The sequence below is a fragment of the Psittacula echo genome, assembly GCF_963264785.1.
Source record: "Psittacula echo genome assembly, chromosome: Z".
NCBI classification, from domain to species: Eukaryota; Metazoa; Chordata; class Aves; order Psittaciformes; family Psittacidae; genus Psittacula; species Psittacula echo.
In genome coordinates, this window is record NC_137742.1 from 56622850 (window position 1) to 56640042 (window position 17193).

The following is a 17193-nucleotide window of genomic DNA, read 5'->3' on the forward strand; positions in this document are numbered from 1 at the left end:
AATTCCATTCCACTGATTTAAGCAGAGTTGTCCCAATTTCCTATAGCATAACAGATCAAAATGTCATTTTTTTTAGGTGAACAGTGCCTTTGGTTTAATACAGAATTTACATGTATAGTAATAATGCTGTATTTGTGAGGTGACATAAAATGACTCAGTGTAACTGGACTATTCTTGTGGTGCCATCACTGGTACTGTATTTAGTTGATTGAATTTTGTTTCCCAGTGTGTTTCATGTGGCTCTAAGAAAGTGAGCCTTGCTGTTCTCTGAAAATCCAATGGGGGCCTGGGCACCTAATTCTCATAGCTAATCTAGCTGTGGAGAATTGAATGTGATCTGTACACTTCCTCACAGAACTGATTTCTTTTTTTTCACCAGGCGTTTCTGAAGTCAAGTAACTCCACTGATTCTCATGATTCTGCATGAGCAGGGTCCACACCCAGCCAAGTTGTCCAGCTGTATCTAAATATAGATAAACAAATACGAGCGGAAAAAGAAAAAAGCAAGCAAACGACTTATTTCTTCTTGGGAAAACAATGTAAGGTTAATGAACTGCTGTATCATACTGGCTTAATTAGATAGAAGAAATTGCAAGAAAATGTCACTGGATGTTGGGGACTGAAAGCACAGGTCATCCGCTGTCTGAGGTGATGTAGGCCATAGGGAATGAAAGGTAGTACCACTGGATGTGATTTTGTCCTTTATTCCCTGAATGCAATAGCAGCTCAACTACACTGAGATTATGTTGCTTGGACACTCTCACTCACATTCATTTTCATATTACTATCAGGTAGAAATACTACAATGATGCCCCAAAGGCCCAGTATTAATTTGAAATACCTACCCGGCAGCCATTTTTCCTCTGCTGATTTCAACCTATCCACTAGAAAACTTCTTCAATTTGAACTGCCTTTCCATTACTGGCAGTGTCACCAAATACTTGCTCCTGAACATTCAGCTCTCAAAAACCTCTGCTGCACATGCTTTGTTTATTTATTGGCTCCTCCTGAGCAAAGAAGCAGATAAAATGATCTGTCCCATTTTCTTCTTCAACAGCCTTTTGCCCGTAATAGTCCTTGAACTTGTGAACTGGCATTTTCAGATAGTGAAATATCACGCCTTCCCCTTGCAAGTTCTCAGCAAAACATGAACACCCAATACTTCCTGCATTCCTGTACAGATTACCAATGGTCAATTTAGTTATCAGCTTAATCAACAAAACAACGTAGCTATCTTTAAATTTTACCTTTTTTTCTTACAACACTTTCTGATAAGCTCACTGTGTCCTTGCCAAACAATTCTTTGCACAACTGCATTCTAAAAATATATTGGGGTAAACATCAAGGAGACCTGTTTCCATATGTATAAACTAAGATAAACTATCTTGGAATGGATCTGGGGTATAACCAAGAGGAGGCTGCAGAAGAGAGGCATCCTGGAATGCCAGTCCTGCTCGAACTGTGCAGTGGGGTGGTTGTGGGGGCAGCCTTGGAGAGTTATTAGAAAAGTAATTATTGATAGTGCTGACAGCCAAAGATGAGTCCAGCTTGAAGACTTTTCTCTCTTCTACTAGTTTCTCTCATCAGGACATTAACCTTATACCTCAATTCAAATCCTCTAGCAAAGCTGTCGACTATACTGTTGCTTCATTCCCCTGCCACACTGTGGCTTACCTCTCCTCCAGCAGCCAAAATCTTCCTCCTCAGTCATGTTTCTCAGAACTCCTGTGAGTGCAGAATGCCACAATACGGTTCTTCCGATGCATAAACTGGCTCACCACCAGCCACGCTGCTCTGATCTTGCCACCTTTTTTCCCCACCTCCCTTTGAAAACTTGCTACAGATTCATCATCAAACTGCTCGCCACTCTTCTCCAGTAGTTTCTGGCCCAACTGCCTCCATACAGCCCCATGTCACTGCTGGCAGAAGCTTCATCTCAACAGCCCTCCTGCCACTCACTCACTCCCTCATGGCTGACAAATGGTAAAACACTATTTTTCTATTTTTTTTTTCCACTTTCAGCAAACACAGGGGTTGTGTGAAAGTTGCCACAGATAGTTTTCATGTCAGCTGCAATTCCACACAAATTAAGGAAGAGCGTCAGCCAGGGTGCACAGAATAGATGCAGGAAGCACAACTGTGCCCACAGCCTGGGACTGTCTGAAGTCCCCCTGTGAAACAACCTTTTGCTGCTTTCCACAAAAAAGTATAATTGATGGCATTTCCAATCACAGAGAGACAATGAAAACACCATATTAGGAAGAATTATGTGAAGTAGAGGCAGGATCAGTCTTTTCTATGCATTGATTTTACGTCTTTCTGATTTCTGAGAGTTTTTAAATCTATCAACTTGTTTAACAGCATCCTTGTGACACAGTCAATCCTTCTTAACACCACTTTCTACAGAGAAGCCACATCCAAAGACATTCTATGACACAAAAATATCTCCGGCAGAAAACAAAACTGAACTTCCATTTTGGGACATCATTACTCTCAGTTCTGGACAAGTTCCAGCAAGCTGTATGAGATTTCCTGAATCCTCTATAAGGATGTGTTTGGCTGCATATTAATATCAGAAATCTAAATTAATCAAGTCTTCAGTATTCAAAGAGCAGTCTAGGGGAGGAGCAGATACATGGAAGGCACTGTCTGTGAGACAAGCTATGTGTAGTGCACTCAGAGAATATAAGCAGTTAAGAGTGTTATGGGGCTCTCAACCCCAATAGGCCAGTTTCAGAATGACTCCACACAACTCTCTCTGGGAAAAGCAGGCCTGTTCACCAAAAGGTGACCTCTGCAAAATGCTCTAGCAGATGTTCCATCAGCACTGGCTTGCACTGAGCCAAAAGCAATTCTGCCATTTTGCATCATGGTGTATCTGAGGACCGCATTAGCACAGCTGCCTGTCGGTAGAGGCACTTGTCAGGCTCTCCATAGGAGCTGATGGCTCCACTCATCTGTCATTAGTTAAATAGCAGAAAATTTTCACCAGAACTACAGAGTTAGAAGGCACAGAATCATGCAGTGAGTTTGCTGGGAAGGGGCTCCAGGGGCCTTCAGTCCAACCCCTACTCAAAGCAGGACCACCACAAACCACAGCCTTGAGCAGTTGTGTTAATGTATGTCCTCAAGAACGGGGGTCCCAAGGCCTCCTGGAGGCCACTGTTTCAGTGGTTTTTTACTGCCATTGTGAAAATATTTTTCTTAATAATTTTCTTTTCTTGCAGTTTGTGCACATTGAAGGGTTGCCTCTTGGGATTAGAACAGTCTGTCTCCATCTTCTGTACAGTTCCCACTAAGAACATGGCTCACATTGACTTTCACTTACTGTTGTTAGTTACCCAGTTCCTTAGATTTCCCTCACAGTCAGCCTTAGGCCCTGAGGGTTATTGATCTGCCATCATACCTGCTACCTACAGAGCCAAATATTGACACTGCAGAGCTGAGACTCCATTATCAAATCCAGGCAGCAAACACTAATCAGCATTCATATTGAGAAAGGACATCTTAGGAAGCAAATGGTGACTGAGGTCTGTTGCAGCACCCTCCCCAGGACACAGTATTTCTGCTGCAATCTGCAGCCAGGACCCTGACCCAAGCCTGTCTAGGAGGGCACAGGATTTCCTTGATAATATCAGTGCTTTAGCTGGTCATGAGGACTAGGGATCAGCTGAGAGTGGTCTCAGATACTCTTTCATCCTTGCCATCACCATGACGGGCCTTCTGCAGCCCGCAGGAATCAGTGCTGTATTTTGCATAGCTATAAGAGGAAATGAAGCAATGCCTTCAGCGGAAGGTTGCAGGGCCACGTCACCCAATCTGCTGAGGACAAAACCTTAATCTGTATTCAATTATTTATTATGTCATTCTGTGGTTTTGTGCAATTTTGTTGTTGTTCTTCTTCTTCAATGAAAACAACAACAGCAAAGAACAGTTTAAAGCCCTTTTCCAAAACCAGAAAATTGGTTTCTTTTATACGAAGTCAAAAGGGCTGAAATCCACAATTTGGATTCTAGACTGCCCACCAAAACCCAAAACTTTCTTATCACTGTCCTCAAAAAACCTATTTACTGTGGTAAAACCATCTAAGAGAATTTTACTGAAGTTTCAATTGAGAAGAGAAATTTCCCACAGCTCTGCACTGTTCCTGAGAAATGGCCATGTGACCAGAACCATTAGTAAGTCCTGGAGACACTGGCCGTAGCAATGCCTGAAAGTGTTACACCAAACAAACAAGGTGTATTTATTATTTTCCAGAATGGTGTGCAAAATACAGAACCACAGAATGGTTTGGTTGGAAGGGACCTTAAACATCATCCAGCTCCAAATCCCATGCCATGAGCAGGGACACCTTTGAGCAACCTTAGACCAGCTTGCTCAAGGCCCCATCCAGCCTCACCTTGAACACTGCCAGGGATGGGGCAGCCACAGCTTCTCTGGGCAGCCTGTGCCAGGGCCTCACCACCCTCACAGTGAAGAATTTTTTCCTAATGTCTAATCTACCCTCTTTCAGTTTAAAGCTGTTCTCCCTTGTCCTGTCAAATAATAAAACCACTGAAGGTTATAAGTACCAGAGTATATACATTTACACAGGGTAATGGGCACACCCTTGCCTCACTCCTACATATCCCAGTTTGTCAGTCAGCATTTCACAGTCTGGGCCTTAGCAGCCCCAGGGAGACAAGACACCACTCACAGAGGATGCCTGGCAAGTAGCAGGTCTCTTTCCTCCAGCCTCATGCTGTGGGGAACCCTGCCCTTGGGTGGAGATACTCCTCTCTGTGAACAAGCCGAAATGGGAGGCCAGCCCTGAAAGCCAGGACCATGTGAGCACCATGTGTGGTACATCTCCTTGGAAAAGGGACATAGCCTTCCTTAACCAGGAGAAAGGGACCCTCCAGGCATTGAAACTGACCTCTCCTCCCTACCGCCACCCAGCTTGCCATGAAAACACAGGAGTGAAGCATGGCAAGTAGCAGGCTGTAGCACGACCTGCTTTCCAGCAGCACTGTCACCAGCAGAGCCCAGGGATTTCTGTCTGAAAAAGCTGGGAAGAAGCTACTGTAACAAAGCTCTGAGCTACATTAGTTCCTCTTGGTTTTCCCATCATATGCTGAGGAGCTGCCACAGGGGAATCAGCCAACACAGGCAGAAACTCCCTGCCTTCCCTTCTAGAAATAAATCACTGTAATGACATGGCTGTACTAAGCCAAAGCCAAGGAAGCAATGCGGCATGCAGAATAGGAAAACCATCTGTAAGAAGAGTGTTTCTGAAGCTTGGAAGGTAAGTACAGACGAAAAGAGAACTTTGAAGACTTTCCTCCTGCCTCAGATAAATTTGATCAATACTATAATTCATTTTCTGATTATCAACCAGGCCAGTTTGGTTTGACTGATTCCAACATTGTCAGAAAACAAATACTCCTTTGCACAGATTAATAGCACTGGCCAGTCATCAACTACATGTAGGCTGCCACTTCCAACCTCAAAACAGAAGGGAAGAAACCGAAGGTTGTGTGAAAACCGTAGTGCCACATTCTATTCTACTTTATGGATGCAAAGAGCGGTGCCCTTGAAGCTGTCTGCTGCTGCTCAGTATTCATTTCAGTGAGCTGGCTCTGTTCCTAAGCCTCTCTGCTTCTCTTGGGCAGGCAGGCAAATCACAATGGATGGAGGAGTGCAGGCAGCAGCTTTCAACTCTGAGAGGGTTGTTTAGTACCAGCTGGGGAATTGGCTGATTTGCAGTAACCTCGTAACAGGGAAAGCTAATTCTGAGGGACACTAATGAACGCGGTGGAGTCATCCCAGACTATTTTTAAGGAAATGACTTGAAAATCTTATGTTTATGCAAAGCAACTTGTTTTGATAAAGTTCACATACTTGAAAAATGAGAAGATTACTTCTTACCCCTTCCTGCCTCAACAATTTGGAATTGACAGTGCACTGAAGTATTACGCATTCTCCCAGCCTCTACATAACTTGCTGCTGTGGGATAGGTCACTTTTAAATTCACCGGACATGGGATCATGGAACTCGAGCTCTGATGCTCAAACTCACAAGCTGCTCTGAATTTTTATGTTATGTCCCCTATAACCACAGAAATGGCCTACACCATGTTTAACTCCAGGAAAAGGTCTGCATTCTAACACCTCCAACTCTGAAAAGAAAAAAAAATAGCAATTATTTTCTGGCTAATTTCTCCCTTTCTGAAGCACCTATAGCCATCAAAATGAGGGACTGTCTCTGAATCTTTGTAATGCAAAGATCAGCTATCCAGATGTGCAGACATTTTGCTGTAGGCCACCTGAAGCCCAAGACAAAAGCAGCTTTTTGAAAGCTGGAAACTTTAGATCATTTGAAATGTAATGGAGGCCAAGACTAAAGTTCTGTGCTATTCTTGCAAGACACAGAGACAAGAATCTTTCTTCTCATGCCCCTTCCCTAAGCCCCCAGAGACTCCTGGTAGCTACAGTACCCAAGTGCTTGCCATGACTGTCAAGGATGGTATATTCTGTCTGCAAAATGATGTAACCATAGCTTCTGCATTACTGGGAGGCAAGCTAAAACCATTCCCATACCCATCTCATCATGACATCAGGAACGCTGAAAATTCAGCAGTTGTTAATGACAAATCAGCAACAATGTCAGTACAACTGAAATCAGCCTGCAAGGAGGGGAAATTATGTGAGGAATACAAACAGAGGGCATTACAGACAACTGGCATGAGATGAAGATGAAATCATACTTATCTCATGAAGCTCTTCATGGCACCTGATCCTACAGATAACTACAAGTTCAGTCCAAAACAGGCAGGATTTCAGGAATATCCCTTTTCTGTCATTGTCAACAGCAAAATTTACTTATTGTGTCTGAAAATATATGTTTCAGGGGATGAATCACTAAATATGAAATAAAATGGCCAGTTATTTCTTTACAATGAAAATGAGTTTTTTCCTTATGTAAGTGCAATTTATTACTGAATTCACGGCATCCTACTACTTTGCTGCAAAGATGCTAATACCACCACACTCAGAAAATTAAAAATGAATAAAGCAGATGAAAGCCTTTGGCCTATCCTCAGTGGAACATTTTCGAGAAAAATGCATTTCACAGAACAGAGTCAGCCATACATGATTTTCATTTATTTAATAGTGCTGTCATGAGATTTGGGCATCTCCCCTTGCAAGAAACTCATTATCAGAGACTAAGGTTATCAGTAGGAGCATTAAAAGCCTTTTGTAATTCTGATGTATAACGGTTAACTACCCAGTGTAGCATTAAAAAAAAGGCTAAAGAGAGTCAACAGCATCACATATTTCAAGAACAACAAATAAAACTGCAGAAAATCAGGCTGTTCTTATTTATTTTGCCACTAAAAATGCAGGGAAATGCACATACAGTGGAACCAACCCACAACAGCACTTCTGAGAAGTGTTATCAGGGAAGAAATAAAGTACATGCATTAGTTTTCCCCATGGCCGCTGTCATAGCCAAATGACTGCGACACAAAGATATTCCATTAAATTCACAAAGATGCTCCCTCTTGGCCTGCAAGCATTGTAACGCCTCACAGCTATGCTGAAATCAGGGCTTTGAGTCTTCTCCAGGCCTATGCACACAAGACTGCACTTAAATACTGCTTGTGTCTCAGGTGAGGGAGCTTGTACTTCTAGATTATTTCCCATAGCTCCAGAAACACTGTTAACTGTGTACCATGAGTGCTCCCCACATTGCTGCTGGCTTCCACCCCTTCTAATAATCACACCTCTCATGCCATGAGATGTCAGGCATTGAAAATATGCTGGCAGCCCAGAGCCATCAGACTTGCTACTGTAAATCCTCTTAGCCAAACCAACCATTTGCTGCCAGAAAGTGCAACACCAAGTATCTTGCAGAGGAGAAACTAGTAATTGTAAGGACGGATTGCAATTACCATCTCTTCACAGTGGAGCTGCAGGATGTCATTATTCTTGAGAGCAAAGTGTAGACAGCAAAGCTACAACTTAACCCACAGTGAACGCATGCAAAGCACCCTCCCATGAAGCACAGCTGTGTGGATTCTTTTTCTTTTTGGTCTGTTTGCTTTTTTGTTGTTGTTCTAGTTTTTTGTTAGGGTTTGGTTTTTTTGTTTTGGGTTTTTTTGAGAGAGAGTGCAATCATCACCGTATAAATAGAAAGGGCTGCAGGAGCTCCTTTCACTGAAATCCCTGGGAGATTCAGCTGGATCAAACATCTCTTCCCAGACTGTGACAGTTGAAATGATAGGCAGCACTCATACAGGTACCAGACGACAGCTGAGGATCCTAAGGGTGGTCTGATCAACAGTGCAATGCAAGGACAGAAGTTTAGGAAGACTCTGAACAAGCCGTCTCATTTACTAGCTTTGTATTAATGATCATTGCCAAAACTCAGTCTGCAGAGTTAGCTACTAGCTGAAGCAGAGATTGAAATTAGTGTGCAAGGAGAGGAAAGTTTCTCAGAAAAAGATGGGAATGGGAAATAATGTGAAATTACTCATATAAAAACACTGTGCTGAGTGCCAGTCAGGAGGACAGAGAAAGATCCCTCAGACATATGCTCTGGTTGAGGATTAGTCCAATACTAAGTAATAATACACCAAATAAGTAGTAATACAACAATAATACAAATAATGCAAACAATGCATTTAATAATGTAGTAAAACATACTACATTAAAAATGGAGAGAAAAATGTTTTCCCAGGAAAGTCTGATCTATTGTCTCCTTGAAGCTGTACCTAAATATCACAAAAGAGCATGGTGCAAAGAGCCCTGTGCTGTTCCTGACCACATTTTTTGAGCTGATGCTGAAGTGTCCTGTACCAAAAACTGCAGCCTCTTCTGCAAATTGTTTTCACATTTCTTACCACATTCTCTGTTAGACTGTTTCATGCACTAAAGTTACTGCAGACCAAAACTTAAAATGGACTATGGTGCAGCATCCACCTTTCACAATTAAATACATCACATATAGCTTTAATCAACTTTTGAAAGGGATGCAAACCAAAGTTTAATATAAGAAAGAAATACGGAAGACAAAGAAATAAAGAGAAATAAAATGAAGTACATAAAGACACAGCCTGATAGGAAATTATAGATGTAATTACAAATGCAGCAAAGCTGGCTATATGTGAAATTTGCAGCTTTCCACAGAAAATGGAAAAGGGCCAAAGTTTTGCTAATCAGTGACTGCAGTAATCTGTTTGGAATTGTATGTACTCAGTTAATTGAATACTTTCAGCTGTTCTGCTCAGAACAGCTACATTACAACTTACTGGTTGGATAGTAAAGAAAACCAGGTAAAAAATAATTAAGAGGATGTGACTGCCAGAAATAAAGAGATTATAAATAAAAAGGAAATATAATTCTTATTTTTATTTGTATTGAGCATTTTCCTGCTCATCTAAGCCTTTTAAAGCCCTTCAACAGTACTTTTAAAATAGCGGCAAATAATCCTGGATATACTGCATGTCCAACCCAGGTTTTGCTTCAGCTTTATCCTATTTTCTTATTTCCAGTAATACATAACCGTTGCATTAGAGCCTCTCTGGAGCCCAAGCAATTCACAACTAATCACTGAAGTGAGCATCTTATTGTAAAAGGCTTAACAAGCTCTACCCCTCAATCTTGCACTGTGATTACCTCAGAATAATTACTTCTGGAGATAACTGATGAAGATCACATTAGGCTAAGGCAAAACAGAGACCTGGCTAAGTGTAAATCAATTACATAGTTGAAAAGCGAGGAAAGGGGACAGAGATATTATAGGACTATTGTTACTGTTTATGGAGCAGTCGTGGAGAATTAAAATAATTTCTTATACTTACAATAGCTGTTGGAGTTGAAGCCAGCACACAGTAGAGCACAAGAGGTGAAATGAAGCTCTCATCCTCTGTCCCAGGGTATGGTTTCATCAAATTGCCATCCTGACAGAAGAAACCTTGAATATGCACCTGAAATGTATCGGTGCACTCAAAGTAGTAGGCGAGCAGAACAGTTCCAGCCATGATGACAAGCTGAAAATAAAGCATGGTCACACAGAGACGTTAGTTGCTTTTTTAACAGATGCAGTTATGCCTTCAAGCTACTCTAGTCCTGCAGACCATCCTCCCTTTACCGTCACCCTGACAGCCCTTGCAATAATGGTGTGTGAGTGTGTGTTTCTGCGTGTCTGCTTTGCAACATCTGTTACATAAACCTTTTGGCAAGCGACACTAATGAATGTCTCGGAGAGGAGTGGGTCCATCACGCGGCTCGTAGATGGACAGGGCTTTGACAGATACTTTCTCGAAGGACATGTGAGTGACAATGGCAACAATGATCAGTGAAAGCTAGCAGGACAAGGGGCAGCACTGCAGGAGCCAACAGCAGTGACAAGCTAAAACCCGTGCATAATAGTAGGTTGCTGGAAAGGATTATTACAAAGGATAAAGGAAGCTAAAGACAAAATGCTTCTCTGCTGCAGGTGTAAGACAGTGCTGGGGAATGTGCATCCTGTGCTAATCCAGAAGACTCCCAAATGAAGACTCATCCAGAGGGAAATCTGCCTCTTGCCCCTCACTTTTCACTGGAGCCACTGCTTATGAGTAAAGCTGTAGAAGTCTACCCAGAAACCCTGACTCTCTGAACAACCGGTTGGGGGCTACTGTGCACTGCCTGGCTTCCCCTCTCCATCACAACAGCATTTGAAATAAACTGGCTTTATCTTCATCTTTGTACCTATAAACTGCAAGGATGCTTTCTTGTCTCTTTTTTGGTAGTTTATTGTTGGCTAAATAGATTCACTGGAAAATCTCAGCTATCAGCTTTTTGTATATATCCAGTTACTGAGCATGAGCTATTGTTGGTGTTTGTGTCAGCTTCCCACACTGCTTCAACACATCTCAGAACATTCTCACAAAGGTTGTCACTAATCTCACTTCATAAAATTAAGCAGATATACTAATTCATCATTCTTGTTCACTGTCTGCCAGACTGCGAAGGAAATCTCACATCACAATCCTCATGTCATGGGCACGGACACCACATGCTAAATGATGTCCCCCAAGACTTTGTCCAGCCTGGCCTTGAACGCTGCAATCATGTCCCATGCTGACATGGATGGTCAGTGGAACTCTATATAAACAAACACAGTCCTATAATTAAGAACTTAGAAAACCTGAATTTAATGCCTTGAGCAGCTGCGTATTTCCTGATCAACCTTGGGCAACTCAGTTTCATAAATTATCATCAGAGGAAGGCAATGACACTATCACTACTCTACCTGACGTGCCCAGATAAACACATTAGAGGTTACAAGATACCTGGATGCTGAGGTATTTAAGCTCAGTTCCAGCACTTCATACACTCAGGGCTGCCAGAAGCAATCTGACCCACCCTTCCTACCCCAAACATACCCTCAGACATACTTCAGGTTGCCAGCCCCAGACAACATACACAGGGGATGGTACAACAGACGCAGCTGATTTTTGCCCTGTTACTGGGAACAGAAGAAAGCAGGTACTAAACTTATAACTCTCTTTGGGTGTCATATGAGAGAAAAATGCTTTTCAAAAAATATGGGGTTTTGATATGGGAGGAAAATTTCACTTATCACAAATGTTCTCTGTAGCCAGTGATTCCACAAGTAAGTTTGACCTTCTCAGTGCCAAGTGCTGCCTTAGTGCTGCATGAAAATCCATCCTGCATATAAAATACAGGTTTAGTCTGACTTATGTCAGTACTGACCTACAACACCAGATACCTCAATAATAAACCCATCCTGGTCATATCCCAGGTTCTGTGTTTTGTTCTTTTGAGAAAGAAAAAAGGTAGTGTCTGCAGAAAGAGATTTTAATTGTGAAAACATCAGATCCCCTAGGTGATGCCCACCACCTCATGGAAACAACAGGAGACATCAGAAATCAGGTCTCCAGTTCAGCAGACTCTACCACAGTCCCATGATGACAAGGGATGATGTGAGGTACAGAAAGGACAGTCCAGCTATTACCATGAACATGAGAAAAATTTTTGCTGCTTGTACAGTCAGCAAAGACCTGATCTTATCTGTGTGCAAGGATGCCAGAGACAGAAGGACTCCTTGCAATGGAGTGACATTTCCCTTGGTGATAAGAAACAGCACTGTTTTGCAGCCATCCTGAAATGGGAGGGCTCAAGGGCCCAGGTTCAGGAGCCCCTTCTGTGCAGCAGAGCTGGGTGAGGGGATGGACCCACATGGGCTGAGGTGACCTGTGCAGCCACTCTGAGGTACAGGGCTGGTGCAAGTGTACATAAGGAATCAGCTCCTGATGTATCTTTTCAGACTCCATCTAGAACTGCTTATGGTGGTAGGACTCTGTCCACTGCATTGTTCATTAATTTTTTCTTTATATTTAAGCAAAAATGTGTGTTTAATTTCCCTAGACGTGTGACATAAAAATTGCCCAACTGGTCACAGATGCCTTAATCAAATTCAGTCCCCTAATTCTTTTTGACTTATGAAGCTAAGACCTAAAATGACAAATACAAAAATCCCCAGTTTTTGTAACCATAATCTGTTTCTCACAGATAACAAATTTGCCTTTTCTCCCTATTTTCAGCTTTACAGTCATTGAAGGGACCACTGAAGAAGAGCAGGTAAGCTGACTTAAGATAAAGATGCAAAACATCCAGTTACATAATACAGAAAACACAAAGCAGTTTGACACTGACATTTTGCAGTGTTTATTAATTAATCAACGGATTTCCTTAAATATACTTAAATATTGGGAAAATTAAAAATCCTCAATAGCTTACTTTAGAAATGCAGCCAATGAATAGAAGCGTCTAAGGTGTTCCATAGCCTCCATTACCACAATATTTAACTATGTCAAAATCCTTAATATTAATTATCATTACTCCATTGTAAGATAAGAAAATGCTCTTATCACCATTTGACAGAGTGGGGACAGAAGCAGAGAAGATAAAATGACTGCCTTTAGGTCACAGTAGAGCCTGTGGCAAAGCCAAGATTTACTTTTCTTCTGGATGAGATTTTTCTGGATTAGTCAGTAATCTGCACTATGAAAATCTCACTGATATATGCTTAGGTCCTGATTCTGCAGATGCACATTCATGCTAGTGTAAAAGAAACAGCTCCATTTAAAAACTCCTGCTTGATTTTTGGATTAAGCTTGACAAACTGGACTCAAACAACTGGCGCATGTTTTTTCCTCTAAGTCAGCTATTTAAATGGATTAATTCTGTAGCACTTAACACCTGTCCCTCACCGCACCATTAAATTCTGCACTGCTCTGCAAGCCCACACTGATTTGGTCCTTGTAGACCTTCCTATGACTGCACACTGCTCCTATTCAAGTCCTGCAAGTTCTCTGCAATCAAAAAATCACTTCCTTAAATGTCCAAGAAATATGAAGCAAGTCTGGCAATCTTCTAGAGGCAATTGGTAATCGCTTGCTGCAGGGGCTAATCAGGTGTCAGTGTAAGATTGTGTCCTGGGTGTAAAGAAAGAGAATCTTCAAAGTAAGCAGTACAGTTCAGATGTACTAATCCCACGGCTACTGAGATACATTCAGAAATCCTCCCCTTCACCTTAATACTCAGCATAATTCAAGCGACCACTGCATATCCAAATAAAAATGATCGCAGATAGTTGGACTGAAGTCCCTGTGCATACACTCTTCATTCACTGTGAAGCTCTTCCCAGTTCCCTTAATGACAATTGGAAGATTTTACCTTTTTTCCCTGTTACCCCCAGAAGAGAGGCCCCTGTTTTTCAAACAAGCAAGAGGCCAACTCCACTTGGGAAAGGGACATAAAGCTGCAAAAGATAGATCAATGTTAAAAGAAAGTACACACAATAGGAGGCAGAGCTTTTTGATCAGCCTACATTGAAGTGTCCCCAGAATTCTTAATACAGGAGCAAGAAACTGAGAGAGAAAAGGAAGAGGCTGTAAAAATTTCTCATGTGCTGTCTAGCCATACAGTCTCTGTGTCCTCTCAGACCAGCGTATGGCCACTGCAGAAATCTTCTTAGCTGTGTGTATTGTCACTTATATAAATCATAATGCAAATTTATATGAGCAAATTTGAAAACCCCTAAGTACTGCTGGTATTTATATATAAATGGGTACATTCTTTCAGCTTACCATCCTTCCCACACACTGCTGATAATATATCTTACAGTGCCTTTAATGTGCATGACTGATAATTGGAAAATTGTTCTTGCACACAAATGACAACATATTAGACTTCATTGTTATTCCTCCCGGAAAAAAAAAACCAGACCGGTATTTTGCATGAGGTGTTCCTTAGTGGATTGTCAATGAAATACCTATTGATACCCTTGCTCAGTTTATTTCTTCCCAGCAAGCTTCACTGGGTTTCAGTTAATGAAATGAAACTGTCACAATTGAGCACCACAAACCTGCATGAGTGTTTTCAACTTGCAACACACCTGCTGTGGCTCAAGTTCCACCCATTTTAATCAGACTTCCACCTCCTCCTCTGAATAAACTCTAGTGACCAAAAATTGTGTGTGTTTTTTTTTAGCTAGGTGATGAAAGCATAACTCATGGAATAGACACATTGGAGCATGCAACAGTCATAGCATATGTGTGTCATGAAGACTGGAAAGAATTGTTAAGAGCGTCTCTTTGCTCTCTACTGGGTAATATCAGAAATATTTAATTGTGTATCCGGGCAGCTTTGCCCTGGGATGGATCTGGATCTTTTTCTGTGACAGAAGCCAGGCCATTTTTCCTTGGAGACGGGAACTTTATTCTTGCTGTTGCAGCAGAAGGGATTTTAGAAGCACAGCAAATTGGAATAAATCACACGGATTGTTAAATTTAATGACCTGCTTTGACCTTTCTAAAAGTAGACCAAGCTTCTATCAAAGAGTTACTGAGATGTGTTTCTTGAGGCATCCTAATTAGGGTGAGGTCTCAGAAATTCATTCTGGTTCAGGGATCAAGTTTTCTTGTGTTGTCTATATTTATTTGTGACCAACTGGTATCCACTTATGAAATCATCCTTCACCTGATACAGATTTCTGACCTCTTATATTTGTACCTGACATAAATAAAGAAAGAAAACATCTCATTAGTCATATTCTGTTTTCTTAAATAATCAAACTTCCTTTAAATACTGGCAGGAGAATTACAGACTCGTGAAAAATACCACAAAATTTACTTAAAACAACTATTTTGACAAGCTTTTTCACAGTATGTTTCTGGGATTTTTTTCAGGCCTCCTAAAATTGCCTATGCCAAAACACCAACTATAACTTCTTAAGAAGGGTCTACATTTTCACATTGTAGAGTGGTCAGGTGGTGAGAAGAAGTTATACACCTCATCAGATAAGCCTATCCTTACAAGTAACAAAGAAAATGGAGACAACTATTAATTAGATGTCTGTCCATCCAATCCAGATGTGTTAGCAGCTAAAAGACCTATTTTCACACTGAGAAGTAAAGGTAGTAGGTACATGTCTTCCGTTAGCTTTAAGTTAGCAGTATGAATTCCCCAGGGATCAACAAAAAACTTGGTTTCTACAGCAGTTTGTTAAGCATCTGTTCTGTACCATTTTATCACAAATGAATGCCTTAAAAGGTTTCACCTTCACACTTCTGTAGTGCTTCCAGGTTTGTAGAAACGTATCAGCCAGTAAAGGCATTTACAATCTCTAACCACAGCAACTTAATGTTTTTAATGGATAAGGATCTGGCCAACTGCATAATCTTTTAGGTTGCCAAGGGACTGGATGCAGCAAATAATCTTCTTGTGAAAATATTACCAAAAAAGAACCCCAACAAAAAACCCAAAACAAAGCAGATAGAGGAATCTGTAATGAACAAATACTTCACCTGGAGAGAGTGAGAAAAACAACCTGTATTGAACTTCCACTCAATGATAAAATGATTCCAAGCGAATGTTGGGGGTTTTTTATGCTGAATAACCATATATTTTACACTGTCAGAATAAATAAAAACCCCAACAATCTTTCTAAGCTGCCACTCTTCAAAATGTTTTTCTCTCCCTCACCTGATAGAAAGGATTTTGCAATCTGATTCTGAAATCAGCTTTCTTATGCAGCTGTGGTGCACAAAAGTCATGGTCTGTTCTGGGAGTAGCCAATTACAGGACATGGCTTTGTTACAGGAGTTTTAAACTCCAGTCAGCATGGTGGCACAAGCTGGAAAGCACCTCGGAGGCAGAGAGGGTTTATTAGCACACACAGGCTTTTGAAACTGGAGCTGTATACGAATCAGAGCTGTCTCTGCAAGGCTTCTCACATGTCCTTTTCAAGAAGTAACTGCAGTATTTTGCCATTTTTTTGTAATTAAGTTGGGTCTAGGTACAGCTTATAGGGCTGATGAAGACACTCTCAGACAAAAGAGGACTTCACATCTTCCTAAGGCACTTGTTTCAGGAAAAGAAGTTTTGTGAGAGTAGCATGGCCTCTAAAAATACTGACACCTGGTTAAAAAGCTGTTTCAGCTTCTTTTTTATGTAGCAATCATAGAAGAGTTTCTATGTACACCACAGAAACTTACCATTACCTAAGAGCTCATCCATATAAAGAAGATAGATTTCTCCAGCTCTAACTGTGCAGTTAAAGCAGTACAGTTCCCTTAATGGCAACAGAGGCATAAAGGCATAAAAATGCTGCAACCGGTACAATTTTTTATATGTAGGAAATCAAACAAATAACAGTATGAGGCATCTTAATTACTAGGTGTAACTCAATCCACTCTACACACTGCTCCAACTCTCTCAGTTGTCAACCTTTTTATTTGTAGACCTTTACATTTTACCAGTGATTCTCACATAATAAATTTAAGCCTATTTTCTTTGACAGGTAACTGTGACCTATGGATCAATCACAGACTGAAACTGTGAGCTTGAAGGGAGGAGGGACACCTACCCATACACTTTGATGTGCATTACAGCAGTGTAATAGTTTTTATGTAGCCAAGGTCTGAGTATAGAAATGAACCAATTCCAAAGCATTAGAGACAAAAATCTTTGCATTAGCTCAGGTACCTAATTAGGGTAGGAATAATCAGAAATTCTCCATATCAACACAAATATCTAAGCTGCACATGACCTCCAATATTATTTTGAGGTTTTATTACAGATGGATTTGCTTGTAATGGCTTTTGTTTCTACCTCCTCCATTGATTCTTCTGGGTCC

At 41.2% G+C, this 17193-nt stretch overlaps 1 protein-coding gene across 1 annotated transcript in view; it reads right to left on the reverse strand.

The window, feature by feature from the left end:
- PLPPR1 (phospholipid phosphatase related 1) overlaps positions 1–17193 on the reverse strand; it is a gene marked incomplete at both ends in the record, with an annotated part of 70303 nt that overhangs the window by 22654 nt on the left and 30456 nt on the right. The window contains one exon of the mRNA XM_080637990.1: positions 9845–10033. Within this exon, the coding sequence (XP_080494116.1) occupies positions 9845–10033 (189 nt within the window). The remainder of the gene's footprint in view (positions 1–9844; positions 10034–17193) is intronic.